Source organism: Chionomys nivalis, chromosome 25 (assembly GCF_950005125.1).
Source record: "Chionomys nivalis chromosome 25, mChiNiv1.1, whole genome shotgun sequence".
Taxonomy (NCBI): domain Eukaryota; kingdom Metazoa; phylum Chordata; class Mammalia; order Rodentia; family Cricetidae; genus Chionomys; species Chionomys nivalis.
In genome coordinates this window covers 34529098-34557096 of record NC_080110.1, presented here as the reverse complement: position 1 = coordinate 34557096, position 27999 = coordinate 34529098, and the positions used below count along the sequence as shown (strand labels likewise).

Genomic DNA, 27999 nt, shown 5'->3' with positions numbered 1-27999 from the left:
TTAACTTTTATTATTCATAAAAAAAGAATTTTCTAAAGAATTAATAAATTTCCACTTCAGCTCTGCTTTGAAGTGTTGGTACCACTGAAGTAGCATTTTCCTTCTTTGAACTTTTTCTTGTAAAATTATAGTCTTCTCCTTTTCTAAAATAGCAGGAAGCTCCTTCCAGCTCTTGATGAAGATAAAGGGAGCACCCATGGCTTTGAGCAGCTGCAGAGGGGCGCTGTGGTGACCGGATGTGTTTCCACAGTGGCCAGCTGTCATGACATCTTCTACCACAGGGATGGAACCAAAGGAGCAGGCCTCATATATTCTATAACATTCTGTGTTCACTCCTACAGGACACAATGTGAGGTCGCTCTGAAGCAAAGCATCCTGGTAATTCTTAAGACTTTCATTTGTCTCTTGAGGCTGCCACCTAGAAAATAAAACAAGGAAATCCCTGTAGGGTTTTACTTTCCTATGGCACCTGTTTTGAAGGAAATCTTTTAATGCCAATTATCAAAATTGTAAACAAATTATAGAGATGAGAAATATGAGACACTGAAAATCTTGGACCAAATGTACTTAAAACTTTTTAAGAGTTTTTGGATGTGGATATAGCCCAACTGGCAGCACTCAGACCTAGTACTGACCACCATCCATCCATAAACTGGGTGTGGCTGTACATGACAATAATCAGAAGATGGTAGGTGTAGGAAGGATTAGAAGTTTAAAGTCAGCCTGGGCTACACGAGACTCCCTAAGACAATTAAAGAATTTGAACATTTTATTGTTATATATTTAAATATCTGATGATCAATCTTTGAGTGGGTAGTATTCATTCAATCTGTATTTCTCAAGTATGGGTTATTTCCTTTCTAGCACATTCTGCCACGGCTGTGTTACAGTCTGGTGGTGAACATTAAATCTTTTTTTTTTTTGTTTTTTGTTTTTTTTTGTTTTTCGAGACAGGGTTTCTCTGTAGTTTTGGTGCCTGTCCTGGAACTAGCTCTTGTAGACCAGGCTGGCCTCGAACTCCCAGAGATCCGCCTGCCTCTGCCTCCCGAGTGCTGGGATTAAAGGCGTGCGCCACCACCGCCCGGCTTGAACATTAAATCTTTAACTGAGTTAGAGTCAGAATGTTTTCTAGAAAGGCTGAAGAAGTGTGAGGAAAATTAAAGCAGAGAAGTACCAAGGGGCTCCCGAAGTGACAGCGCCACATTCTCAAGAATGCAGCTACACTCTCAAGGTGACTAGAGAATGTTTTATTTCTGAGGACTCAGAACACAATAGTTGTGTGTGAACAGGTAGGCCATGCAGATGTGGAGAAGATTGGAGCATAAACAAAGATGAAGTCATAAGATTGCATGTGCCCACCATGCTCAAGGGACTGCAGGGAGGACATCCAGGGAGAAGAGTGGCTGGGGGCAGAGGAAGAACAAAGTCTGATTGGTCACACAGGGTTCTCCTATGCAGTTTTGATCAAGATGACACAAGCAACCAACATTTGAATGAAATCAACCTGGCTGCCATGTTGAGAATAGAATATATAGGCCATGTACGTGTAGGAGCTAAGAAATCACTTAGAGGCCAAGCACTGTTTTCTATTTGTATTTTCTTAGTGAAATAAGCAAGAATTTTTACAGTAGGGGAGACCGAGGAGGAGGTGTTGAGAGTTTAGGACAGAGAAGGGAGGAAGAATACATTAGGAAGAAATGTACCAACACTACTACGGTAGTGTTGATGATGATGATAACAGGATGAGGAAGGTGAATGTATATGCAGGGATGGTTGATTAAATTTAACCTGTGTAGCGCAGACAGGAGAATAAGAACAATGGGTTGTAAATTCCAGCTGAGTTGTGGAGTCAGGTGATAGGGAATGAGTTGGAATGACAGACAGGGTTGTTACCAAGAGGAATGCTGGACTCTGACAGTATGGTGAGACCCTGTGTTTGTGAAATCCAAGTGGCCATTGAGGAAATGACCATGATAGGAAATGGCTGATGTCAGCTGGCAGCCTCGGTATGTGAAACAAAGGAACTGCAGACCGAGGTGAAGGAAGAACTGCCTCCTCAGACTTAGAAACTGCCAAGCATTGAGACAAGAGTGCTGTGAGCCAGAGTGACAGCGCACAGGAGCCATGTCCTTTAAGGAATCAGGGAGGCTCAGTGCTGCAGAGAACGCCAGCCACAGTTACACATGCTGGCGGGAGACTGGAGAACTGGGGTTTTGGGAGGGAAGGGCAGAATGGTCTAGAAGCAGCAAGAGTGCACAGAGAGTACCTGACCTCTAGCTCAGTGCATCGAGAGCCATTTTAGCAGTCCTCCTGCAGTAAGTCTTTCCTCTTTCCCGCCACCCTCACTCATTTATCAGCAGCCCGTTGTGGTCAGCACCCTCCAAATGGACACTGCTGCCCCACACCAACACAAGGCTGACCCTGCTCTCTCTCCGTGCCTGTGTTTCACACAGCCCTCTACCTGGTGCTCTCCTGGGCTACTTGAAAACCAATGTTCTCCTCTCCATCTGCTTAATTCTTTTCTTACATGGCATTATCATTGTTTGGAAAGTTCAGAGCCCCCTCCCCTGGGAGTTGCCACAGCCCAGACTCCACTTCCAAGAAAGCCAGCCAAACAGTGAGCCCTCCCCAGGGAGGGTCAAGATCACTCCTATAGGCTATTTAAACTGCCCCCAGAGAACAAACAGTGGTCTCCCCGGTTTTCCTTCTCCCTCTCTGTGTTTTCCTGGAGGGCCACCAAGGAGTGCTGGCATCCATTAAACCTGGACTTCTTTTAATTTGGTTTGATTTGGTCTGACCTGGATTATTGCATCGGCAGAGAGGTTTGTTAGGCCGGAAAAACCCAACATTTGGAGGTTCCACCCAGATGGTCTGTTTTTCCCACTAGCCTGGGGAAAATGTTGGAAAAATGCTCTTTTTGCTCGTGCTTTCTGACAGGCTAGGCTTCGTCTGGGTAAGTTCCCCCTTTTCAAGTACATGTCCCTAGGGTCCAGGGCCCATAAGTTTGTTGGGTAGTCTGTTGAAGCCACAGCTCACGTTTTATCGCCCCCCCCCACTAAAAGCGGTGAGGCAGTCCTCACTGAGGAGGGATTCCTTGGAACGGAGATGTCTGTCCACGCAATTCTCACACCTTTCTGCTTTTGTCTAATCACAGTGGACACACGAGGTAGGCACTGAGTCCCAAGACTTGGTATAGACTTGTAAAAATGGACACTTGCAGTTTGAGGCCTGATCTCCAAATGCCCTGGGCTGCCTTTTACAAAAATCCTTTTCAATTGGGGCTATCTAACGTCTAACATAAAACAAACAAGGCCCCATATGGCCATGGTTTCTAGATGCTGTACCCCCTCCCCCCTCTCTCGCTATCTGTTCTCTACAAAGGATCTGTTACCCCCGTCCTTCTACTCTAAAACTGTATGGGTGTTCCGTCCTTTTGTTTCTGTTCTCTCTTGTAGTGTCTGTTAATCTGGTCCTCAATGGCACCACCTGTGTGCTTCCCTGGTTTCTGCTGCCTGCCTACACCAGGATTTTTAAGTTGGTCAGATGATACAGGTTCCTTAAAAAAAAGTTTTATTTGTCTCTTAAAATAATGTGGCCACACTATGCTTTTATGTGTGTCTGTTTCCATAGTATGCTTGTCTTATTTCTCTGTGTGTGTGTTTTAAAATCTGTAAAACTTGTAACTCCAGATCACAACAGCTCTGGAAAAAAATACAAACACGTGGGTAGCTGCCATTTGGACCTCAGCTCCATCTTTGGTAAGAGTATTCATGTATACTAGACCTACCAAGGGAGACAGTCTGCCTCCAAAATTCTTTTTTTTTTTTTTTTTTTTTTTTTTTTTTGGTTTTTCGAGACAGGGTTTCTCTGTGGCTTTTTGAGCCTGTCCTGGAACTAGCTCTGTAGACCAGGCTGGTCTCGAACTCACTGAGATCCGCCTGCCTCTGCCTCCCGTGCCTCCAAAATTCTTTAATTTACAAAAATATTTTAATCTTCTTACATTCACTAGCATTGGTAAGCTATAACTAATTGGGTAAAATACATGTCTAAATTTAATTTATATGTCTAATTTAAATATAACTAACAGGTAATGGCACCCAATTCTCAAATGCCTTTACAGATCTGAGAGTATGGCATTTAGCAAAAGAGCTTCTAACACAGAGACATACCACCTCCTGCAGCATCCTATAGCTCTTCCAAGAAGATACATGGTTACAAAAGACCTTCCTCCTGGAAGCTTGCCTTTGGGTATGGCAAAACCACCCACACACAAGGGGCATTCCACCTCATCAGCTTCCTGGATGCTACACCAGGGAATCAATCTTCTCATCCTGCCAAGACAGGTAGACTAAATCTTCCCCTGAAGGAAAATCTACAACGTTTCTGCTCCAGCTGTCTTACAGAGACCTGCAGGTTCCTAGAAAAAGTTCTGCTGTATCAAAAATCAGGTCTGAAAAAAACTAACAATCTCCAGAGTCTATTTTAACCCCACCCATTTTCAAGCATATTTTACACGTCACTCCTGCTGTCAGGGCCAAGACCAACTTACAAAGGGCCCTCCAGACAATGCCAAAACCTGTACTAGGTTCCTGGGACTTCACCATTAGTACCAGCTCTCCAGGCTCAAAAGGACAGCAACCAACTAAAATCTGGTTTTAAAGGGTATTTCTGCTCTCATGCCTCACTATTCACCTTTGCCTCTCCTGTACAACCAGGGCACTTCTCCAGCCCATTCTTTCTGGCAGTTAATGACCCTTTTCATGGCTAGCCCCTAGGGCTAAGAATAAAAATATATTTTTTCTTCTAGCCACCTGCCTTTTCATCTCCCCCGCCCCCAAAGAAAAGATGCCTGAGGTAAACCAGATGTCTCTCCAGCCATACCTCTTGCTGAGCATGAGCCCACCAACTCCCAACTCTCCCCTCTCCCATGTTGCCCCATGCCTGCAGGAAGTAGCCGGACTTAAGCTAGCACCCCCCTTATCCAAAGAGTCTGGAATGTTTGGTTGGAAGTGTCACCTCAGCTCCCTAGCACCCCATTTATTCAAGGAGTCTGGAATGTTTGGAAAGTTCCACGCCCCCTTCCCCGGGAGTTGCTGCAGTCCAGACTCCACCTACAAGAAAGCCTGCCAAATGTTGAGCTCTCCCCAGGGAGAGTCAAGACCACTCCCATAGGACCACTTGGGAGTGCTGGCATCCATTATACCGGGGCTTCTTCTAATTTGGATTGATTTGGTCTGATCTGGATTATTGTATTGGCAGAGAGATTTGTCAGATCGAGAAAAATGTAACAATCATCTTCTGACACATGCTACATTTTTACCTGTTTCCTCTAACAAACATATGACCGCTATGAAGGCACATTCATTGTTTTTGTTTTTCACTGTTGACTTTATCATGGGTTCAATGATTTCTGGCATATGGCAGGTTTTTGGCAAGTGTTAAGTGAATGAACTTAATATAGTTACATAAATAGTAGTGGTATCCATCTAGAAGGCAATTTTTGTCACAAAAAAATAAATTTCTAGATCTAGAAGCATATCTTTTAGGCGTCTGTTCCCTGGTCACTCTGCCTTATACTCCATGTGTTTATTTAAAAGCAAAATAAATTATTGTAAAATGACTTGTTACTTTATTGACACCTCCTTGATTACTACGTAAACGATGGGAGAAGAGTCAGTTTCTTCTGTTATTAAGCTTTTTCTTAATAACCTATCTGCTAATGCAGTAATCCAAATCAGACCAAATCAGATCAAATAAAAAGAAGCCCAGGTTTAATGGATGCCAGTGCTCCCAGGTGGCCCTCCAGGAAAACACAGAGAGGGGGAAAGGAGAATCAGGGAGACCACGTGTTCGTTCTCTGGGGGGCAGTTTAAATAGCCTATGGGAGTGGTCTTGACCCTCTCTGGGGAGGTGTTGTCATTTAATGGACTTTCTCAAAGGTGGAGACTGGACTGTGGCAGCTCCCAGGGGAGGGGGCTTGAAATGCAGTTTTCCACCCAACATTCCAGAATGGATGCCAGCAGCTGGGGTGACACTTCCAACCAAACTACTACAGCCTCTGACAGGACAGTAGAGTAAGCGGGGTACCAGCAATTCTCTGGAACCCATGTGTACACAAAGTGACACCCAGATTGGAGAGCAACAGGGAGCAATCATACAAATACAGAACTTACTGTTCCCTTGCAGAAACCCAACAAAGTTGATCACTTTCATGTTGTTTCAAAATGTTCATCAGTGCTTGTCTTGATGAATTTTCATAGATAGTTCCTAAGAAATTACATACATAGGGCCTCTCATCATGTAGCATCGACCAACTGGCTTCAACCACAGGAAACTTCCTATATCTATAAAAACAACCAATAAATTATTGTATGGTAGGAACATCCCACAGCCTGGCTTGTTAGGTTATGTATAGTAAGGACATTTAAAATATGATTTCCAAACACACTGTACACCACAGACATATATAATCATTCTTCATTAAAAAGAAAATATACTGTTAATTGAGTCATGAGCTCTGAAAACTTAATTGCCAGGATTAATGTGCAAGTATATATTAAAACAAACAACAAATATACCTGTATACTATATGATAGAGGCTGACTATGTTGTACATAAGATTATTATGGCATTTTGGGACACATAACTTTTTGTGTGGAAAAGTTTTGTACACGGTGCCATGTTTAACAACATCCCTGGTGTGGTGGTTTGAATGTGACTGGCCCTAATAAACTCACAGGGAGTGGCACTATTGGGGGATGTGGTGTTTGTTGTTGGAGGAAGTGTGGCACTGTTGGAAGAAGTGTGTCTTAGTTCACTTCCTGTGGATCAGGATGTGGAGCTCTCACTCCTCTCCAGCGCGTCTGCCTGCACATGCCTTACTTCCTGCCATGATGATAATGGATTAAACATCTGAACTATAGGCCAGCCCCAATTAAATTATTTCCTTTATAAGGGTTGCTAAGATCATGATTTTTCTTTACAGCAATAGACCACTAAGACACCTGGGATCTACACACGTAATGGAAGTTGTGATAATTTCCTCTTTTTAGTTGAGCAACCAAGTTTCCAGTTGGTACTGAATCTTTCCTTGTTGGGAACAGGACGAATATGGCTATACCAGGATTACTATGTTTCTATCTTCTATTATACAAATAGGTGATGTCATACAATGTGGAAAAAGTAAAAATATTTTTGTAAATATAGACCCTCCTCAAGGACTAGATTTTTCTGAAGATCTTAAGGGTGGATATACTCAACAAGTCTTCCAAACCTATTCAGCTGGAATGTGGTACATGTAGGAAATGTGTCAATGGCATTTTTTCTGGTGACAGCTGTGTAGCTAAATAGAAATAAGCCTGAGGCTACAAATGGTGGTAACCAGTGACATAATGAATGTCTGATTTAAGTCTATCAGTGAGATCATTTACTTACCAAATAATTTAGTACCTACAGTATCTAAGCATTATTTAAAAATTTATTATTTTTCATTTATGTGTGTATGTGTATGCCTGTTTATCTCCATGTGTAGCCACGTACCCAGAGTTCAGAAAGGCGTGTCAGATCCTTGGAACTGTAATCATACACAGCTATAATCTACACCACCTTAGTGTTGTGTCCACTATAGTAGCAGTAAGTGTTCTTAATTGCTGGGCTTTTACTGTAGGTGTTCATGTACATTTTTAGAGCTGGGAAGAAAATTTCTGCCCTCAGAAAGTTTATATACTAGTGGGAACCTTGCTTAAAGTTTGCTTACTATTAAAAATCCATCCATAGAAAGCTTAAAAAATGTTTTCCAATTTTTAAGGGGGGGGATGATTACGTACTGAGGATCTTAAATTATTCATTGAATAACATTTGTTTGTATAGTTAAAATTTACATAAAGTCAGTCAATCACAACCCAAGGGTAAGTTCATTTTTTATATGAAAATACTGCCACAAAAGTATTTGTTTTTTACTAGAAATTATGATTCTACCTTTATTCATTCTCTGTTAAACACCTCTTTAGGACACTAATAAGCTTAAATATTTATTCTATATTAATTTTGAAACAAAAAAGTACTCATCAGTTCTCCTCAGAGGGTAAAATATTCTTAAAACAACGACAACAACGACAACAACAACAAAGACCCTGTCACTACTGTTACGTAGGCATCAGGTCACACTCTTAATGACTCTAGGAAAGATTGCCCCTGGCCTCATCACCTGTAAGCTTATTATCACTTAAAACATCATGTTTCTGATTCAGAACATTAGACCCTGGAGACCAGGGATACACAGTTGCACTTACGTTGCTACACCTAACGGCCACTGGAGAACATCGGCACCGTTAATCCAGGGGCTGTCATACGTTATGAAAAGCAGGTCCACACAGCCTCCATTTCTTCTGAGGAACTGCATTATCCAGTCATTATCACACTGCTCATTTCCCAGCAAAACAACAGCCAGATGCTGCAGTTTTTGTGTTTGCATTAAATTCTGTGTGTAAAGTAACCACTGGGTGGCGTGGAAGATCTTTGTTTTTTCTCTTCCATTTAAAACAAGTACCACATTGTCCACATCAATGGAGAAGTAGCCAGGAACTACAGCTGGGCCAGTGATGAAACTGTAGAAAACAACACACCACAAATAAGAGACAAACAAAATTAAACAAAGGAAAATTTCAATAACTTTACATGAAGTCCAGAATGAGATTTAATTTGCATTCTTTAGAAATGAAATTTGTATAATACAAGTTCTTTTGAATAAGTCTGGGACAGGGCTATAGACTAACAGAGAGCTTTGGATGAAAAATTCAACTAGTATATGAGATTGGAACATGTGGGATTCTCATTTCTTCACTGAAGGCAAGACATTGAAATATAAAGGAAAACATACCACATTTTAGGACACTTAGCACATAACTAAAAGGATCTGTGTGCATGTGTGCACACACGCATGCACACATGTATGTGTTCAGAGGACAAAGTGCAGGAGTTGGTTCTCTCCTTCCACCATGTAGATCTTGTAGCTAAAATCAGGTTGTCTGTCTTAGGGGTAGCCATTTTTACTATCCTGCCAGCCCTTAAAGTATAGTTTTACGCAAATATAAAACTACATATTGAAAAAATATTTATATACCTTCTATCAGTAGAAATATAAAAATGTAAGAGCATACACCAAATTCATGACAGCCATTTTCTCTGATGAGTGAAGAATAAAAGGACTAGGAAACAAAGGTCTTTTACTGGAAACATTTCCTTGAAGATGAAAGTTAAAGAATTTATAACAGCTAAAATACATTAAGTGTGAGTGGTTAGCAAGAGGGAGTATGTTGTAATTCTTTGTTTGCAATACATTTTTTGGAGTTTTCATAGAAGGAGTAGACATGCTCCATAGCACACATTGTCATATATTGCCTCAACAGTCACTGCCACACAAGTATTTTGAACTTTTAGTCAAAGTGCACAGGAATGATAAGGAGGGAAGCAGAGTGAGTGTGGACAACTGGTTTGAGAGTACGGATGAGGACAAAAGGAAATGAGGGCAGGTGGGGAACAAAGGAAAGAAAGGCAGTCCCAGAAAGAACAGTCTTAGGAGACAAAGATGGAGTGCATGGATGTGGGGAATGTATACGTAGGACTAGGAAAGGTCACCACACAGAGCATTCAGGATGGCTAAAGGCTCTGACTGAGAATGGGTAAAAGACGTTTGAGATGTCATTAAGGGAGATAGATGACTATGGATGTCCTCATTTTTCCTTCAACTTCTGATCCTCCTTCAGAGTGCTGGGAATAAAGTGTGCTACCACTCCTTGTCCATATGGTGTTAGGAACTAAGCATAGAGGCTGCATTTTAGGTAAGCCTTTTACTAAATGAGATCAATTTCTAGCTTCTTGCTACTGCATTTAAAACATGAAATTATGAAAATTGCTGAATTTTCCTACTACACATTAACATTGTAAAATAAGGCTTATGTATGACTTAGTATAATATACAGGATGAATACTATGCTTTATTAATGAAGGTTATCATTGAAGCGTCTATCATGAAAATCCATTAGCTGAAAAATAATCATAGCTAAAGAGCTCATGTGTAGAATTCTGAAAGGTAATTTACTCCTGTAGGTAACTTAGCATATGTCTAAGCATCAGGACTTATAACTTTCAATATATTTTTTATATTGCTTGTCTCAATTGAAAAATGTCTTCAGAGTAAATACTTCAATATAATCATTTAAATCCTGAATGACTGTGCAAACAATACATTTTTGGAATTTAAGTTAGTACCTACATAACTTGATTGAACTTACAATTTGCAATTTCATGAGTTTATTAATTTTGAATAAATTATATACAACTTTTCATTGCTTAATAAGATATTTTGAAAATCTGTTACAGTATTTAAATACAAAGTTCTCTAAGAGGAAATAGAAGTTTTTTGATAACCCAAAATCTTGCATAAAAATTTCAGAAGGGAGCCGGGCGGTGGTGGCGCACGCCTTTAATCCCAGCACTCGGGAGGCAGAGACAGGTGGATCTTTGTGAGTTCGAGGCCAGCCTGGTCTACAAGAGCTAGTTCCAGGACAGGCTCCGTAGCTACTGAGAAACCCTGTCTCGAAAAACCAAAACCAAAACAAACAAACAAAAAAAAAAAAACAAAAAAAACACCATGTAACTATAAGTTTAAGGATGCTACTTATGACTTTGTAGTAATCTTCCACTTAGTGTAGTAGAACTACTATTAGCTTAACTCTACTGACATGTTTACTGTTCAAATACAAATACAGATATCAATTTATGTACATAATAGACATTCACTTTATTTTTGTACTGGCAATTGAACCCAGAGCTTTGCACATTCCAGAACAGCCTTCCTACCCCCGAGGTCCACGTCCAGCCATACATTTACTCTCTAACAGTAGAATCTAAAGACTGTAAAGTTTAGAAGTGTGTATATATATATAGCCTACAAAGAGATTAGAGCAACCACTATAAATATCTGCTTTTCTTCAAGTTTAACTCCTTTGAGAAAATTTGTGTAATGAGGGGTTACGGAGGTTGCTTAGTTGGTAAAATGTTTGCCTTGCAAGCATGAGGACAAAAGTTCAATTCCTTGCATCAATGTAAAAAGTTAGATGTAAGCCGGGTGGTGGTGGCGCACGCCTTTAATCCCAGCACTCGGGAGGCGGAGGCAGAGGCAGGCGGATCTCTGTGAGTTCGAGGCCAGTCTGGTCTACAGGAGCTAGTTCCAGGATAGGAACCAAAAGCTACGGAGAAACCCTGTCTCGAAAAAATCCAAAAAAAAAAAAAAAGTTAGATGTAGCATAGAGATAAGTATATCCCTGGGTCTCACTGTCCAATCAGCCTATCCTAATCATTGAACTAGGAGAAACTGTTTTTCCAACAAACACAAGTAGCAAAGCCCACCCATCCCCTGCAACCTCAGTGGTTCCCTGAGGCCGACTGTGACTACTCAGAGTGGACCAAGAGGTGAGTGACCAGCTCCCCAACTGGACAGCCCAGTCTCTAGGCCCCAGGGCAAAACCCTGGCCCCTCCCCCACCTGCCTCAGATTCACTAGCCAGCCAGCAGGTAAGCCACCTGCAGGCGGGCTGCTCCAACCTCCCCTCCCATCAGTCAAACCCTGTAATCTAAAAGTTCCAATCCACTTCCAAACCCACCCACCCCTGGGAGACCTCAATTGTTCCCTGAGACACAGACACTGATTGCAAGGATTAGACGAAGAGGCAAAGACATTGCCTGCACCAATTGGAGGAAGAGATGTGTAGGCACCAATGCAAGAATTCATTCAACAACATAAAAAGCAACACGGCAGCACCAGAACCCAGGGGTCATACGACAGAAAGACCTGAACATCCTAACCCAGAAAAAGCAGAAGAAAATGTCCTTAAATATAACTTTAAGAAAACGATAGAGACCCTTAAAAAGGAATTGAAAAATTCCCTTAAAAAATGGAGAAAAAGAAAAACAAAAAATTGGAAGAAATCAATATCTTAAAGAAACCCAAGAAAACCAAGAAAAACCAAACAGGTGAAGCAAACAGTTCAAGATTTGAAAACTGGAATAGAGATAAACTTTCCCAAACTAAAATAAGTCTATAAAGGTACAAGAAGCTTACAGAACAACAAACAGACTAGACTAAAAAGTCTCCTTACCACATAATAATAAAAACACTAAATATACAGAATAAAGAAAGAAGACTAAGAGCTGTAAGGGAAAAAGGCCAAGTAACACATAAACACAGACCTATCAGAATCACACCTGACTTCTCAATGGAAACTCTGAAAGCAAAAAAGTCCTGGACAGATGTGCTGCAGACACTAACAAACCATGGCTGCAAACCCAAACTACTATACCCAGCAAAGTTTTCAATCACCATAGATGGAGAAAACAAGATATTCCATGACAAAACCAGATTTAAACAATACCTGGGTTTGTGGAAACCCAGCCTTACAGAAAGCACTAGGAGGAAAACACCAACCCAAGGAAGTTAGCTGCACCCCCCCCCCCAAAAAAAAAAAACAAAAAACCACAGATAACCTCATACCAGCAAACTCCAAAGAAAGAAAACACACAAACACTACCAATGAAAACTAACAGGAATTAACAATCACTGGTCATTAATATCTGTTAGTATTAATGGACTCAATTTGTATATAAAAAGACACAGGTTAATAACAGATTGGATATGAAAACAGAATCCATCCTTCTGTTGTACTCAAGAAACACACCTCAGGGGGAGGTCTGAAGGGGGGGAAGACAGAGGCAGAGAGGGGAGCAGAGAAAAATGTAGAGCTCAATAAAAATCAATTAAAAAAAGAAACACACCTCAACTTTAAAAATGGACATTATCTCAGAGTAAAGGGTTGGGAAAAGATTTACCAATCAAGTAGACCTATAAAACAAGTGGGTGTAGCTATCCTAATATCTAACAAAATAAACTTCAAACTAAAATTAATCAGAAGAGATGGAGAAGGACACTTCATACTCATCACGGGAAAAATCCATCAAGATGAAGTCTCAATCCTGAACATCTATGCCCCAAATACAAGAGCACCCACATATGTAAAAGAAATACTACTAAAGCTTAAATCCCACATTAAACCCCACACAGTAATAATGGGAGACTTCAACACCCCACTCTCACCAATGGGCAGGTCAACCAGACAGAAACTTAACAAAGAACAGATGGACTTAACAGACATCTATGGAACATTCCATCCAAACACAAAAGAATATACTTTCTTTTCAGTACCTCATGGAACCTTCTCTAAAATTGTCCATGTACTTGGTAACAAAGAAAATCTTAACAGATACAAAAAAATTAGAATAATCCCCTGTATCTTATTGGATCACCATGGCTTAAAGTTAGAATTTAACAACACTAATTGTAGAAACCCTACAAACTCATGGAAACTGAAGAGTGCTCAACTGAACTACCCTTGGGTCAAGGAAGAAATAGAAAAGAAATTAAAGACTTCCTAGAATTTAACAAAAATAAATGCACAATATACCCAAACAATGGGACACTAGGAAAGCAGTGCTAAGAGGAAAGTTCATAACACTAAGTGCCTTGATGTGGGGTTCCCCTCTGTAGGCACTGGATATGCTTTATTACCATTAGTTAATAAAAAAAAATAAATAACAAAGGATATGTTACTTTAGAAAAGAGGTTCTACTTTTGTTTCCACAGAGGATGGGAATCTGTGAATTCTATCTAGGCTAATATGGTTTGATGGAACAAGACCACCAAAAGGTCTGCTTGGGCCTATGGCAGGGTAGAATAAAGCCAGACAGGAAATCTGAACAGAGATACAGAGAAAAAGTAGGCAGAGTCAAGGAAGACTCCATGTAGCTGCTGAAGGAGAAGAATGCTGGAACCTTACCAGTAGGCCACAGCCTCATGGTGATACACAGATTAATAGAAATGGGTTAATTTAAGATATAAGAGCAGCATTGAATGGGTCACAGTGTGTTTAAAAAATTTATGTAGGCTTGGGAAAGAGAGGAGAAAAGAGTAGACAGTTATATAAAGACATAGTTTAAAAAAAATAGAAGAAAATCTTTAAAAAGACAGTAAAAGTAATATAAAAAAGCCATGTAAAGATGGAAAATATACAGAGATCCTGGATTTTATACATTATTGTATTTTCTTTGAATTTTTTGAGTGTGAATGAGCTAAGTACAGAGAGATATTTCATTGTACTGGCTGCTAAGCTAAACCAAGATATATATATTTAAAAGGTATCTTGACTTCAAAATTTCAGTTTAAGGATATGTTACTTTAGAAAAGAGGTTCTACTTTTGTTTTCACAGAGGATGGGAATCTGTGAATTCTATCTAGGTTAATATGGTTTGATGGAACAAGACCACCAAAAGATCTCCATGAGCCCTAAAAATGGCTCAACAAACAAGAGAGATCAGTTTGAAGAAAACAACTGACAAAATGATTGTTTATAAATGTTTGTTTTCATTTAAAGGGGGATATAATACAGAAATGAATACTTTACATTGGTATGGATTTTGGTTTACTGATACAAAACTTAAGATCTATTTTATTATGTGTATATTTCTATTCTTAAGGCATTACATTTATACAACTCATTTTAAAATGTAGTGTATAATTAACAATTTCAGATTAATAGTCATTTATAGTAGTCAATGTACTTGTGATAGGTATTCTAGATATACAGAGATACATTTCAGTTAGATAATCTTCAACACTTCAAAGACCTACAGAACATGGCATTTAAAAGGTTTGAAGAATTTAGACTTTTCTCGACCATGAGACATGTCTGCTCTAGCAGCACCAATTACTTTAGAGAGGTTGATGGACATTGAAGAAGCTCGTTATGGTATCTGCCTTCAATTTGACAAGGCTGGCCATTTGGGCAAGAAACTGCTCCTGCCTGGACTGCTTGATGGTATGCTGTATGAACTGGACATGCAGAACCCACAGAAAAGTGACTGCTGAAATTTCCAAAAGATGGGTTGGTACTTCAGGGTTCCTGCTTCATGAAAGAGTCTGCCAGACATTCTGAAGGACACAGAAGAAAGTGACTGACAAACTTCCAATATAGGCGAAACAGCCTTTGAAATTTCCTGCTTCATGGAAAAGTCTGCTGGATAGTGGGCCCGTAGGCTGAAGACGGATGCCCCAACATTACAGAAGAACTTTGGGTGACTATCCCAGCAGTGAGATGTCACTCTCAATTCTAGAGTTTTGGAAGTTACTTATAATGCACTTCCTGTTTACTTAGGTAATATTACATCCTTCTGGGGTCTTTGATGGATTTGAAGACAGATAATTATAGTTTCCCTTAGTTATGATAAAAGATAAATTAGATATGAAACTTTAGACACAAAGAAATTTTGTAACTTTAATTCTTGCTTGATACTTGTTTTGCTATTTGTAATTTTACTATGTTACAGTTAAAACTTTCCTTTATTTAGACAGAAAAGAGGAGATGATGTGGTATTACCCTCTATATGTATTGACTATGTTTTATTACCATTGGTTAATAAAGAAACTGCTTTGGCCTATGGCTCTGAACAGAGATATATATAGAGAGAGTAGGCAGACTCAAGGAGACTCCATGTAGCTGCCAAAGGAGGACTCCAGAACCTTACTGGTAGGACATAGCCTCGTGGTAATATACAGATTAATAGAAATGGGTTAATTTAAGATATAAGAGATATCTAGAAATATGCCTAAGCTATTAGCCAAACAATGTTGTAATTAATAATTTCTGTGTGATTATTCAGGTCTGGATGTCCAGGAAACGAACGAGCAGTTTTCATTTACAGTGCCTACAGAAAGACAGTGGAGACATCTCACAGTAGAGACTTAACAGCATACCTGAAAGCTCTAGACCAAAAAGAAGCAGACTCACCCAGGAGTAGATGACAGAAAATCATCAAATTGAGGGTTGAAATCAATAAAATAGAAACAAAGAAAACAATAAAAAGAATTGATGAAACAAAGACATGGTTCTTTGAGAAAATCAACAAGAAAGGCAAACACTTTATCCAAACTAGCCGAAAAGCAAAGAGAGAATATCCAAATTATTAAAATCACAGATGAAAAGGGGGACATAACAGATACTGAGGAAATACAAAAAGAAACATAAGGTCATACTTTAAAAACCTGAACTCCACAAAATTGGAAAATCTAAAAGAAATGGTCAATTTTTGGATCACATACCAAATCAAATCAAGACCAGATGAACAATTTACATAGATCTATAAGCTCTAAGGAAATAGAAGCAGTCATTAAAGTCGTCCGAGAGGCAGGCGGATCTCTGTGAGTTCGAGACCAGCCTGGTCTACAAGAGCTAGTTCCAGGACAGACTCCAAAACCACAGAGAAACCCTGTCTCAAAAAAACCAAAAATAAATTAAAAAAAAAAAAAAAAAAAAAGTAAAAAAAAAGCCGGGCGGTGGTGGCGCACGCCTTTAATCCCAGCACTTGGGAGGCAGAGGCAGGCGGATCTCTGTGAGTTCGAGACCAGCCTGGTCTACAGAGCTAGTTCCAGGACAGACTCCAAAACCACAGAGAAACCCTGTCTCGAAAAACCAAAAAAAAAAAAAAAAAAAAAAGGAAAGTCGTCCGAATCCTAGCACTTGGAGGTAGAGGCAGGTGAATCTCTGTGAGTTCAAGGCTAGCCTGGTCTACAAGAGCTAGTTCCAGGACAGGTTCCAAAGCTACAGAAAAACCCTGCCTTAAAAAACCAAAAACCAAACCAAACCAAAACAAAAAAATCCCAAAACAAAACAACAAAAAACCAAACCAAATAAACAAATAAAACTAAAAGAAAGCACAGGGCTTGGTGGTTTTAGTGCAGAACTTTTTAGAGTTACTACCTATACTCCTCAAATTGTTCCACACAATAAAAACAGAAGGAACATTACTAAACTCTTTTTTATGAGCCTACAGCTACCCTGATTTTCAAACCACACAAAGACTCAACTAAGAAAGAGAATTACAGACCAGTCTTCCTCATGAACATTGATACAAAAATACTCAAGAAAATCCTGGCAAACTGAATCCAAGAACACATCACAAAAATCATCAACCATTATCAGATTTGCTTCATTCCTCAGATGCAGGATTGGTTCAACATAGGAAAATCTATCAATGAAATGCACCATATAAATAAACAGAAAAAAACATATGATCATCTCATTAGATGTTGAAAACTTTAAACTTTACACTCCTTCATGAAAAAGGTCTTGGAGAGATCAGGGATAGAAGGAACATATCTAAACATAATAAAAGCAATATACAGTAAGCCGACAGCCAACATCAAATTAAATGGAGAGAACTCAAAGTGATTCCACTAAAACCAGACAAGACTGTCTACTCTCTCCATATCTATTCAATATAGTTCTTGAAGTTCTGGCTAGAACAATAAGACAACAAAAGATCAGGGGAATAAGAATTGGAAAAGAGGAAGTCAAGCTTTCATTATTTGTAGATGATATGATAGTAGATGTAGATGATATATATATATATATATATATCATCTTATATATAGATATATATAAAATCTCCACAAAATTTCGACTAAGGAACTCCTACAGTTGGTAAGCACCTTCAATAAAGTGGCAGGATACAAGATCAACTCAGAAAAAACAGTAGCCTTTTTGTATACAAATAACAAAGGGGCTGAGAAAGAAATCAAAGAAACATCACCATTCACAACAGCCACAAATAACAAAAAATATCTCGGAGTAACACTAATCAAAGAAGTGAAAGACCTGCACAACAAGAACTTTAAGTCTTTGAAGAAAGAAACTGAGGAAGATACCAGAAAATGGAAAGATTTTCCATGCTCTTGGATAGGTAGGATGAATATAATAAAAATGGCAATCCTACCAAAAGCAATCTACAGATTCAATGCAATACCCATCAAAATCCCAGCACAATTCTTCACAGACTTCAAAAGAACAACTCAACTTCACACAGAAAACCAAGAAAACCCAAAATAGCTAAAACAATCCTGTACAATAAAGGAACTTCCAGAGGCATCACAATACCTGACTTCAAACTCTATTAATACAGAGTTATAGTAATGAAAACAGCTTGGTATTGGGAAAAAAAAAGGACAGGTGAACCAATGGCATCAAATTGAAGACCCTGATATTAACCCACATACCCATGAATATCTGATTTTTGACAAAGAAACTAAAATTATACAATGGATAAAAGAAAGCATCTTCAACAAATGGTGCTGCCAAAACTGTATGTCAACATGTAGAAGAATGAAAACAGATTCATATCTTGCCATGCACAAAACTCAAGTCCAAATGATCAAACATAAATCCAGCCACATAAATCCAGCCAAACTGTACCTCACAGAAGAGAAAATGGGAAGTAGTCTTGAACACATTGGCACAGGAGACCATTTCCTAAATATAACACCAGTAGCACAGACATTGGGAACAGCAATTAATAAATGGGACCTCCTGAAACTGAGAAGCTTCTGTAAGGCAAAGCTTCTGTAACACAAAATGGCAGCAGCCTACAGAATGGGAAAAGATCTTTACCAATTCCACACAGGATAGAGGACTGAACCACAAAATATATAAAGAACTTAAGAAACTAGATATTAAAATACTAAATTATCCAATTAAAAAATGGGGCACATATCTAAACAGAGAATTCTCAACAGAAGAATCTCAAATGGCAGAAAGAAACTTAACGAAATGCTCACCATCCTTAGCCATCAGGGAAATGCATATCAAAATGACTCTGAGATTCCATCTTACACCAGTCAGAAGGGCTAAGATCAAAAACATTAATGTTAGCTTATGCTGGAGAGGATACGGAGAAAGGGGAATACTCCTTCATTGCTGGTGGTAGTACAAACTTGTACAGCCTCTCTGGAAATTAGTATGGTGGTTTCTCAGAAAATTAGGAAACAATCTACATCAAGACCCAGCAATATCACTCTTGGGTATTAATAGGGTGCTCAATCAAACTTTAAGTGTAGAAGGAGCTGCGGGCCTCTTCCCACAGCCCAGCTCATGGCTGCCTGGCTAGCTTATGCCCCGAAATAACAACACACAAACTGTATTCTTTTAAACATTGCTTGGCCCATTATATCTAGCCTTTTCTCGGCTAACTCTCGCACCTGGACTAGCTCATTTCTAATAATGTGTGTAGCACCCCAAGATGCACTTACCGGGAAGATTTTAGCCTACGTCCATCCTGGGTCGGAGCTTCATCGCATCTGCCCCAGAGAAGAGCGGCATCGCGTCTGGCTCTGAGAGGAGCTGCCCTGCATCTGAGCTCACTTCCTCTTCCTCCCAGCATTCTGTTCTGTTTACTCCACCCACCTATGTTCTAACCTATGAGGGCCAAGCAGTTTCTTTATTTTTTAACCAATGGCCTTCCTCCATCATTTAAGGACATTTGCTCAACTATGTTCATAGCAGCATTATTCGTAATACCAAGAACCTGGAAACACCCTAGATGTACCTCAACCAAAGAATGGATAAAGAAAATGTACATTTACACAATGGAGTACTACTCAACGGTAAAAAACAATGACATCTTGAAATTTGCATACAAATTGATGGAATAGAAAAAAAGCATCCTGAGCGAGGTAACCCAGACCCAGAAAGATGAGCACGGTATGTACTCACTCATAAGTGGATATTAGACATAAAGCAAAGGACAACAAGCCTATGTCCATGAGTCCAGAGAAGCTAGGTAACAAGAAGAACCCTAGCAGAAACATACATGGATCCCCCTGGGGAGAGAAAATAGACAAGATCTCCTGAGAAAACTGGGAGTGTGGGGTGGGGGGAGAAAGGAGGCTAGAAGGAAGGGGAAGGGGGAGAAGAACATAAGGGAATGGGATGGTCAAGATGGGGGAAGGACAGAAAGGGAGAGCAAAGAAAGAGATGTCTTGATAAGAAGGAGCCATTATGGAGTTAGCAAGAAACATGGCTCTAGAGAAATTCCCAGAAATCCACAAGGATGACCCAGGTAAGACCCTAAGCAATAGTGAAGAGGGTGCCCAAATGGCCTTGCCCTGTAATCAGATTGATGACTACCTTAACTGTCATCACAGAACCTTCATCCAGCAACTGATGGAAGCAGTCACAGAGATTCACAGGGGAACTTTGTACTGAGCTCCCAAAGTCCAGTCGAAGAAAGGGAGTAGCGATAATATGAGCAAAAGGGTCAAGACCATGATGGGGATACCGACTGAAGCAGCTGACCTGAGCTAATGAGAGCTCACAGACTCTGGCCTGACAGTGGGGGAACCAGCACAGGACCAAACTAGGCCATCTGAATGGGGGTGACAGTTGTATGGCTGGGGTAGACTGGCAGTGAGACCAGGATTTATCCCTAGGGCTTGAACTGGCTTTCTGGAGCCCATTCTCCTTGGAGTGATACCTTGCTCAGCCTAGATAGAGTAGGGAGGGCCTTGGTCCTGCCCCAAAGCCCTGTGCTAGATTTTGCAGACTCCCTATGGGGAAAGGCAGAGGGAGCGGGAGGAGAGGAGAGGAGAGGGTGGGAACAGGAATTGGTATTCAAAATTTCAATTAAATAATAATAAGAAAGTAAGAAAAAAACATAACTACTAGCAGTTGCTACTTGCAGGGGAGGGAAAGGGGGGAGAGAGAAGGAGGAAGAGAGAAGGAGGGAGAGGGAGGGAGAGAGGGGGGGAGAGAGAGAGAGAGAGAGAGAGAGAGAGAGAGAGAGAGAGAGAGAGAGAGAAGACTGAAAGAGCCATTTTTCTTCAGGGATTTGGGCCCTGAGAAGCTACCCATGCTCCAGGACATGATCTCACATATGGGCATCAATAAGTGGACTTGGTGGGTATTAGAGAGAGCGAGCAAGAGAATGAGAGAGACAGAGACACACAAAGACAGACACTGAGAGTGTACATGTGAACATGAAGTCAGGAGGGAAACTGATGGAGTTGTATGGAGAAGGAAATGGAGGGTAGGAAATGCAGGTTAAACTGGACCCAAACACATTATATTCATGTACGTTATAACATTAAATAAAATATTTAATTGAAAACAAACAGCGTCTATAGCTCCTAACAAAGAATGCCCAAGGTTGTGGAAAAATAATGGCTTTGTAATAAAAACCAGACTCTCTTATTGACATCTGCCCCAATACACAATTGTCACAGGAAGTAAACATGTAAAAACAAATCATGTTTATTTCAGTAAAAATAAAAATGAATATAGTACTTTCATGACAAAATTACGATTTTCGTAATTAAAGTCATGTTAATTCTGTTCAACAATAAAAAAATTAGATAGTGATAGGTAAATTAAAGTAAAACTTCTAATGAATTACTTTTACAGAATCTAAAAATCAAACCAGAAACAGTTCTGAATTTTGTAAAACCTGGGAATCTGTATCATTAAATAAATCATAGTAGATATGACATAAAATGCTTTAACAAATCAAAGTTGGATTCTATCTGGATATTACAAGGCTAACATAGCTACTAATGAAAATAATGAAAGCAATACTTGTTTACATATTAGTCCTCCAAGGCACAGAACATTAAGTATTCATTTATCACGAAGCTTTCTAAATCATCAGCTAAAAACAAAACAGAAATAAGACTCCCCAAAACTTAATTTTTCTCAGCATTGGGGACAGAACCCAGGACCTTGCATACGGCAGGCAAATTCTCTACCACTGCACCACGAGGCACATTTCCTCCCTCCAAAATTATTTTGTAATGTCAAATTTAATATAAAAATGTTTAATGAAGCTTGAACTAAGAACACATATTCACAAGATTTATTTCTGTATTTTTCCCCAAGTTGAAATGGAAATGACATATAAATGTGTATTTTCTTCCAGTAGTTACATAAAACATCACACAGCAACCCAGGGTTATGTTGTCTGATTGGTACCTGTAATGTGTTCTTCCTACAACTGACTGTCCTTCCCTCCATTGAGCAGTCACATCAGCGGGATCAAGAGTGCCTTCAAAAATATGTTCCCAGAGATACAGACCTGGTAACGAAAGAAGAAAAAGAGAAACATCTGCTGCCTCATCCATGTGCGTATGTCTGAGAAACATATACTTTGTTCCTTTCTATCTTGACTATGAGACTAGAAGGTGCCTGCCGTGATCTGCAGGCAGGCAGTCCTACCAAGCAAAACCTCAGTCATCAATACGGCAACTAACTGTACGAGACTTCAATGGCTGTAGGCATTAAAAGTGGGGTGTAGTAAAGACAACAGAATCGTTTACTTTATACTGAGGAAGCTCTAATGCTACTGAACCCTTACTGCCTACATATTCTAAAGAAAAGTTTGTATTATAAACTAAATTACCATCATTAGAATTAAGTTACCATCGTAACTGAGGGACTAAACATTTTGTGCTGAAGCCAGAGGAGCTCATCAGTATGAACCAAAACATTCAGCATGTCGAGGGGATATCACATCCCCACTTGAACAGACATCCTTGAATGCATGATCCCCTCTGCAGACAAATGACACTTCATCTTTTCTCCTGAGGACAACCGTGATGCTTCATCTGAACGAAAGTGTTGAGTGGACAAGACCAGCAGTATGCATGAGGTAATAGTAATATGGAGTCACCCAGCACCTGAGAAGATGGTGCCAGTTATACTGAAAGATACATTTTGTTCCACTTCCATTAAGTCACCCTAACAACCAGATTTAAAATTTGGGCAATCAGATAAAGCTTCCAAATGTGTAAGGCTGAATAATTCCCTGCTTCCCCACATCCATATCTGAATCTCTAGAGCCTGTGAACACTATCTTACACAGCAAGTGTCTCAATGTCACTAAGGTGCCCAGATGGCGAGCCTTCCAGAGACATCTGAGATGCCTCCCTCGAGAAAGGCAGGAAATAAAGTTGTAGTTAGGAATTATGAAATAGGGTAGTTTTTGTAATATCTGTGATGGCAGTCATAGAAAACTATGTGTTATATGGGCAGAACATGGTATTGGGAAGTGAGGTGATTCTGTAGCAAATAGTTAAAATAGGAAATAGGAAAATGGGGGTGGCTGGAAGAATTTGGAAGAGTATGACTTTTAACAAAGATTAGACTAGAATGCCTCAGAGTGCAGAGAAATGCAGATGTTCACTGCTCATTCAGTGAGGAAGACTCAGGTGAGGGTGAGGACCACAGAAGAGAAAGCCTACGCTGTCTCTAGTACACACTGACTGTCACACACTGAGGACACAGGAGAGAAAGCCTACGCTGTCTCTAGTACACACTGACTGTCACACACTGAGGACACAGGAGAGAAAGCCTACGCTGTCTCTAGTACACGCAGACTGTCATACGCCGAGGACACAGGAGAGAAAGCCTACGCTGTCTCTAGTACACACTGACTGTCACACACTGAGGACACAGGAGAGAAAGCCTACGCTGTCTCTAGTACACACTGACTGTCACACACTGAGGACACAGGAGAGAAAGCCTACGCTGTCTCTAGTACACACTGACTGTCACACACTGAGGACACAGGAGAGAAAGCCTACGCTGTCTCTAGTACACGCAGACTTTCACACGCTGAGGACACAGGAGAGAAAGCCTACGCTGTCTCTAGTACACGCAGACTTTCACACGCTGAGGACACAGGAGAGAAAGCCTACGCTGTCTCTAGTACACACAGATTTTCACACGCTGAGGACACAGGAGAGAAAGCCTACATTGTCTCTAGTACACGCAGACTGTCATACGCTGAGGACACAGGAGAGAAAGCCTATGCTGTCTCTAGTACACACAGACTGTCACAGGCTGACTGGTAGAATGTGCATGGTAAAGGTAGGCGGGGCATGGAAGGAAATGAAGTCTGTGTTATTAGAAATGAGGACAGAGAACTATGCTGTAGAAGAGCCACAAACTTAGCTGAGCTGTGCCCGATTGGCATAGATGTGTAAAGCACAATTTACAATTGGTGACCTTAGGTATTTCTCTGAAGAGATTTGTAACCAAAGTATTGAATGTCTGTTTTGTTTTCCTTTATGATTATAGTAAAATATAAGAGGAAAGAAAGACCGAGGGACGAAAACTGTTAAGTAATAAGAAAGCAGCATTTGCTAGTGGGAAAGTTTTGAACTATTCAATTTTTTTTTTTGCTTTTTTGTTTTTTGGTTTTTTGAGACAGGGTTTCTCTGTGTAGTTCTGGATGTACTGAAATTTGCTTTATAGACAAGGTGGGTCTTGAACTCACAGAGATTTGCCTGCCTCTGCCTCTGGAGGGCTGGGATTAAAGGTGTGTGCCAACAAAATTAAACCAAAAGAAAATCAAAATATTCATGTGTATAAGAGACTGTGGGAAGAGATTATGCATGTGATTTGTGCATCTCCTTAGCCACCTTGGCAGATACCAGAAATAGAGAAGGGACTGTCCAGGAAAGATATGTGGAGGAGTTCCATTCCTAACAGAGTGAACTTTTGTGATGTACAAAAGATCTTTAAAGTGTTAAAGAACGATACGTTATCAGGAATCCTGTCAACCCAGATCAATGGTTTTTTAATTATTATTATTATTTTGGATTTTTCGAGACAGGGTTTCTCTGTAGTTTTTGGTGCCTGTCCTGGAACTATCTCTTATAGACCAGGCTGGCCTTGAACTCACAAAGATCCTCTTGCCTCTGCCTCCCAAGTGCTGGGATTAAAAACGTGCGCCACCACCGCCCGGCTTAAATATTTATTTATTTTATTATGTATACAATGTTCTGTCTGTGTGTATGCAGACCAGAAGTGGGCACCAGACCTCATTACAGATGGTTGTGAGCCACCATGTGGTTGCTGGTAATTGAACTCAGGACCTTTGGAAGAGCAGGCAATGCTCTTAACCACTGAGCCATCTCTCCAGCCCTATTGTTGAAATGAATGAAGTTCATTTGCCTCAAAAATTCTACCAGCAGGAAAGGCTGATAAATCTACTGAGCGGTAAACACATGATATTCCTCATGCAAATGGAAGAATGGCTCCAAAGGTGGAGTTGAAGAAAGACAAGGCAAAGCTGTATCAGAGATTACTCTAGGTAGAAAAATCTCATGGAATTTGCCTCAGTTTCCAAATTGGATCAAGGACCCCTGTTATGCCCATTTCTCCCCTTTAGCAGGAATTCTGTAACAGTCTGTTGTAACCGTAGGGGCATATGCCAATGAAAGGAGTGTCTGGTAAAGTTCAAGGGCCCCTAGAATGCTCACTGGACCAAGAAGTCTAAAATCATGAAAACCCACTGACATGTACAATTCAAAGTAGAATGAGAATATAGAGTTTTATAGGAAGAAATCAGTACTTAATTTAAAATTCAACGACAACAGAAAAACCACCAGGAAATCCCTCAAAACTGTTAAAATTGAGTCACTTCAAATCCAGGTAAAGCTATGTTAAGCTCAGAGCTCAGTAGTAATCTTCAAGATATATTTTTGTAACTTATCATAAATAAATTTATGAAATACCTCCAGCCAGGCACTATGCTATTTACCCTCCTCTCATCCTGTACTTGCTATTAATTGTATCGCTCACTATACGTAAGTCCCACTCACGTTCAAAAGCCAGAGAAGCAGGCGTAAGGGGGATTATGTAAAATGAGGAAACGTCAATCAAATGGTATAAGGTCTCATAAACACAGGATGAATTCTGGACAGCTGATGTACAGGATCACGATTATAGTTATTAATACTATATTGTGTTCTTTGCATTTGTGAGAAACTGAATTTGAAATGTTCTCACCAAAAGTAAGTATGTTATATGATGGATAGCCTGCTGACAATTTCACAAAGCAAATGTTTACCAACCTACCAGTGTTGTACACTGTAAATATATGTATTTATGCACACACAATCTCAATCACCAACAGCCTCATGTTCTGAGCATAATGTACATCCTGCAACACTAGATTCCCGATAAAGCAGCTCCCGTGAACAGGGTTTTTGTTTGTTTATTTTCCGCTGGGACTGAGCTGAAGGCACTGCACGTGTCACAGTTTAATCCGCTCACTGGACACCCAGTCTACTTTGTTATCCACCAATGAAAGCAAACAACCAATAGGAGAGTATGTGTATTCTTGTTACCTAAGGGGAAAGGCAAATGAAATTCCGAGGAAAGGTAAAATGTCTTCATTAAACAATGAAATCCATTCTCTAGCAAATGTGGCGCCCATACGGTCCACACTGTACACGGCCTTCCCAGACTTCCCCCGTCCGCGGTAACTTACCAATGGCAGCTTTGCCCCAGATCTGTACTCTGTGCTCTACTTTTTCTTTGGTGGATTTATTTAATATTTGCAGGCCACTTTTAATTCTTTGTTGCTGCTCGCTTTTTTCATCTCCTTCCCACGGATTCCATTCTTCACTCTCCAGGGCAGACTGCTCTGTTTTAAAGAAAGGGACTGCGTTTATCACTGAGGAAGAATTGCTTATACAAAGTCAAGTCATTTGAATAGGATACCAGAGTAAACTAGTTTCACCTTCAAATTTCAGAGACAATCAATTTCGAGGTATACATTTGAAAAAAAGAAACCAGTATCTTTTAATTGAACCATCTCTGTTAAAGACTTTAAAAATTTTAACATGAGATAGGACAAGTATGCCTCCCCCGCAAACCTTTAGAAATACCTGCAGAAAACATATCAAGTCACACGTTTCAGTTCTGGAGTTTTTTGTAAGTAAACTATTAGTAAATATTAACTTTAGCGCGCTGTCTCCACCAATGTCATAACACAACTGTGCAAGAATTCTGAGCGGGAGGGGGGTTAAAAGGTCCGCAATTCCAAAACAAGTCAAAATACCAGCAGGGACTCGGGCTGGGAATATAAGGTACGGCCTTCTGCAGTCACATGACTAGAAAGGAGCGTGCTTCACGACCAGGGGAAGAGAGGCTGGAGACTCAGCGGTGACTTGCCGCTCGCCCGCAGCGTTATCGCAACTCTGGCCCTTGAGGCCGAGCGGGGACTGCTCCGTGCTTTAAAGGCGTGCAGGCCACCAGCCTCGGGGCGGCTAGGGCACGGAGCTCGCCCAGCGTGGGAAGAGCCCCCAATCCGAGCCCGGGCTGTCTCCGGGCTGAGGACGAAGGACGCCCGAGGGCCCCGGGATCCCAGCGCGAGTCGCAGGCCCGCAGCCCTCCCTGCCTCCGTCCTACCTCGGCCGCGCCTCTCCTTCGCCTGCGCCGCCGCTTTCCTGGAGCCCCGAGGGGTCCCGACCGGCGCCCGGCGACGGCGCCCGAAGAAGACGTGGTAGGCGGCGTAGATGGAGAAGAGGCAGTACAGGGCGACGAGCAGCGAGCACAGGCGCGTCCGCGTCAGCCGCATCCCACTGCTGCTTCCGGTCCCGGCGTCCTCGCCGCGCTCCCGGGCCTTAAGAAAAGCCGGGCTCAGGCTCGCGGCCGGCGGTGTGGGCGGGCGCAGGCCCAGGCGTCCCGCTAGGTCCCCGCCCTCGGCTCCCTCGGCTCCGCCCTTCCTCAAAATAGCCCGCCCGCTGGCCCCGCCTCCTCCTGGGACAGCCACTTCAGGCCCCGCCTCCCCCTGGGGAAACCTTTTCAGGCCCCGCCTCCTCCTGGGGCAACCTCTTCAAGCCCCGCCTCCCCTTGGGGCAGCCTCTGCAGGCCCTCCCTTCTCCTGGGGCAACCTCTTCAGGCCCCGCCTCCTCTGGGGCAGCCTCTGCAGGCCCCGCCTCTTCTCCCACAGCCTCACTCAGTCCACACCTCCACATCACAGCTTCACTCAGGCCCCGCCTCCTCTTCTTCAACTCACTCAGGCCCCGCCTCCTCTCCCACAGCTCATTCAAGCCCCGCCTCCAACCCCCACAGCTCACTCAGGCCCCGCCTCCTCTTCCACCACTCACTCAGGCCCCGCCTCCTCCCCCTCAGCTCACTCAGACCCCTCCTCCTCTCCCACAGCTCACTCAGGCCCCGCCTCCTCTCCATAGCTTATTCTGATCCCGCCTCCTCTCCACAACTCTTTCAGGCCCCGCCTCCTCTTCCACCACTCACTCAGGCCCCGCCTCCTCTCC

The 27999-nt window shown here is 41.3% G+C and overlaps 1 protein-coding gene across 2 annotated transcripts; it reads right to left on the bottom strand.

Moving 5' to 3' along the window:
* Rxylt1 (ribitol xylosyltransferase 1) lies at positions 1 to 27404 on the bottom strand. Of its 2 annotated transcripts, XM_057757997.1 has the most exons (6): positions 27131 to 27404; positions 26208 to 26363; positions 21902 to 22004; positions 8292 to 8606; positions 6174 to 6344; positions 1 to 418 (listed from the first exon to the last, which is right to left on the bottom strand). In XM_057757997.1, the coding sequence occupies exons 1-6, from the start codon at positions 27297 to 27299 to the stop codon at positions 1 to 3; spliced, it is 1332 nt and encodes a 443-aa protein (XP_057613980.1). In that variant the 5' UTR covers positions 27300 to 27404. The 2 variants fall into 2 exon arrangements, with proteins under 2 accessions (XP_057613980.1, XP_057613981.1); XM_057757998.1 differs by lacking the exons at positions 21902 to 22004; positions 27131 to 27404 and having other exon boundaries at positions 26208 to 26298.
* Between the last annotated feature and the right edge of the window lie 595 nt (positions 27405 to 27999).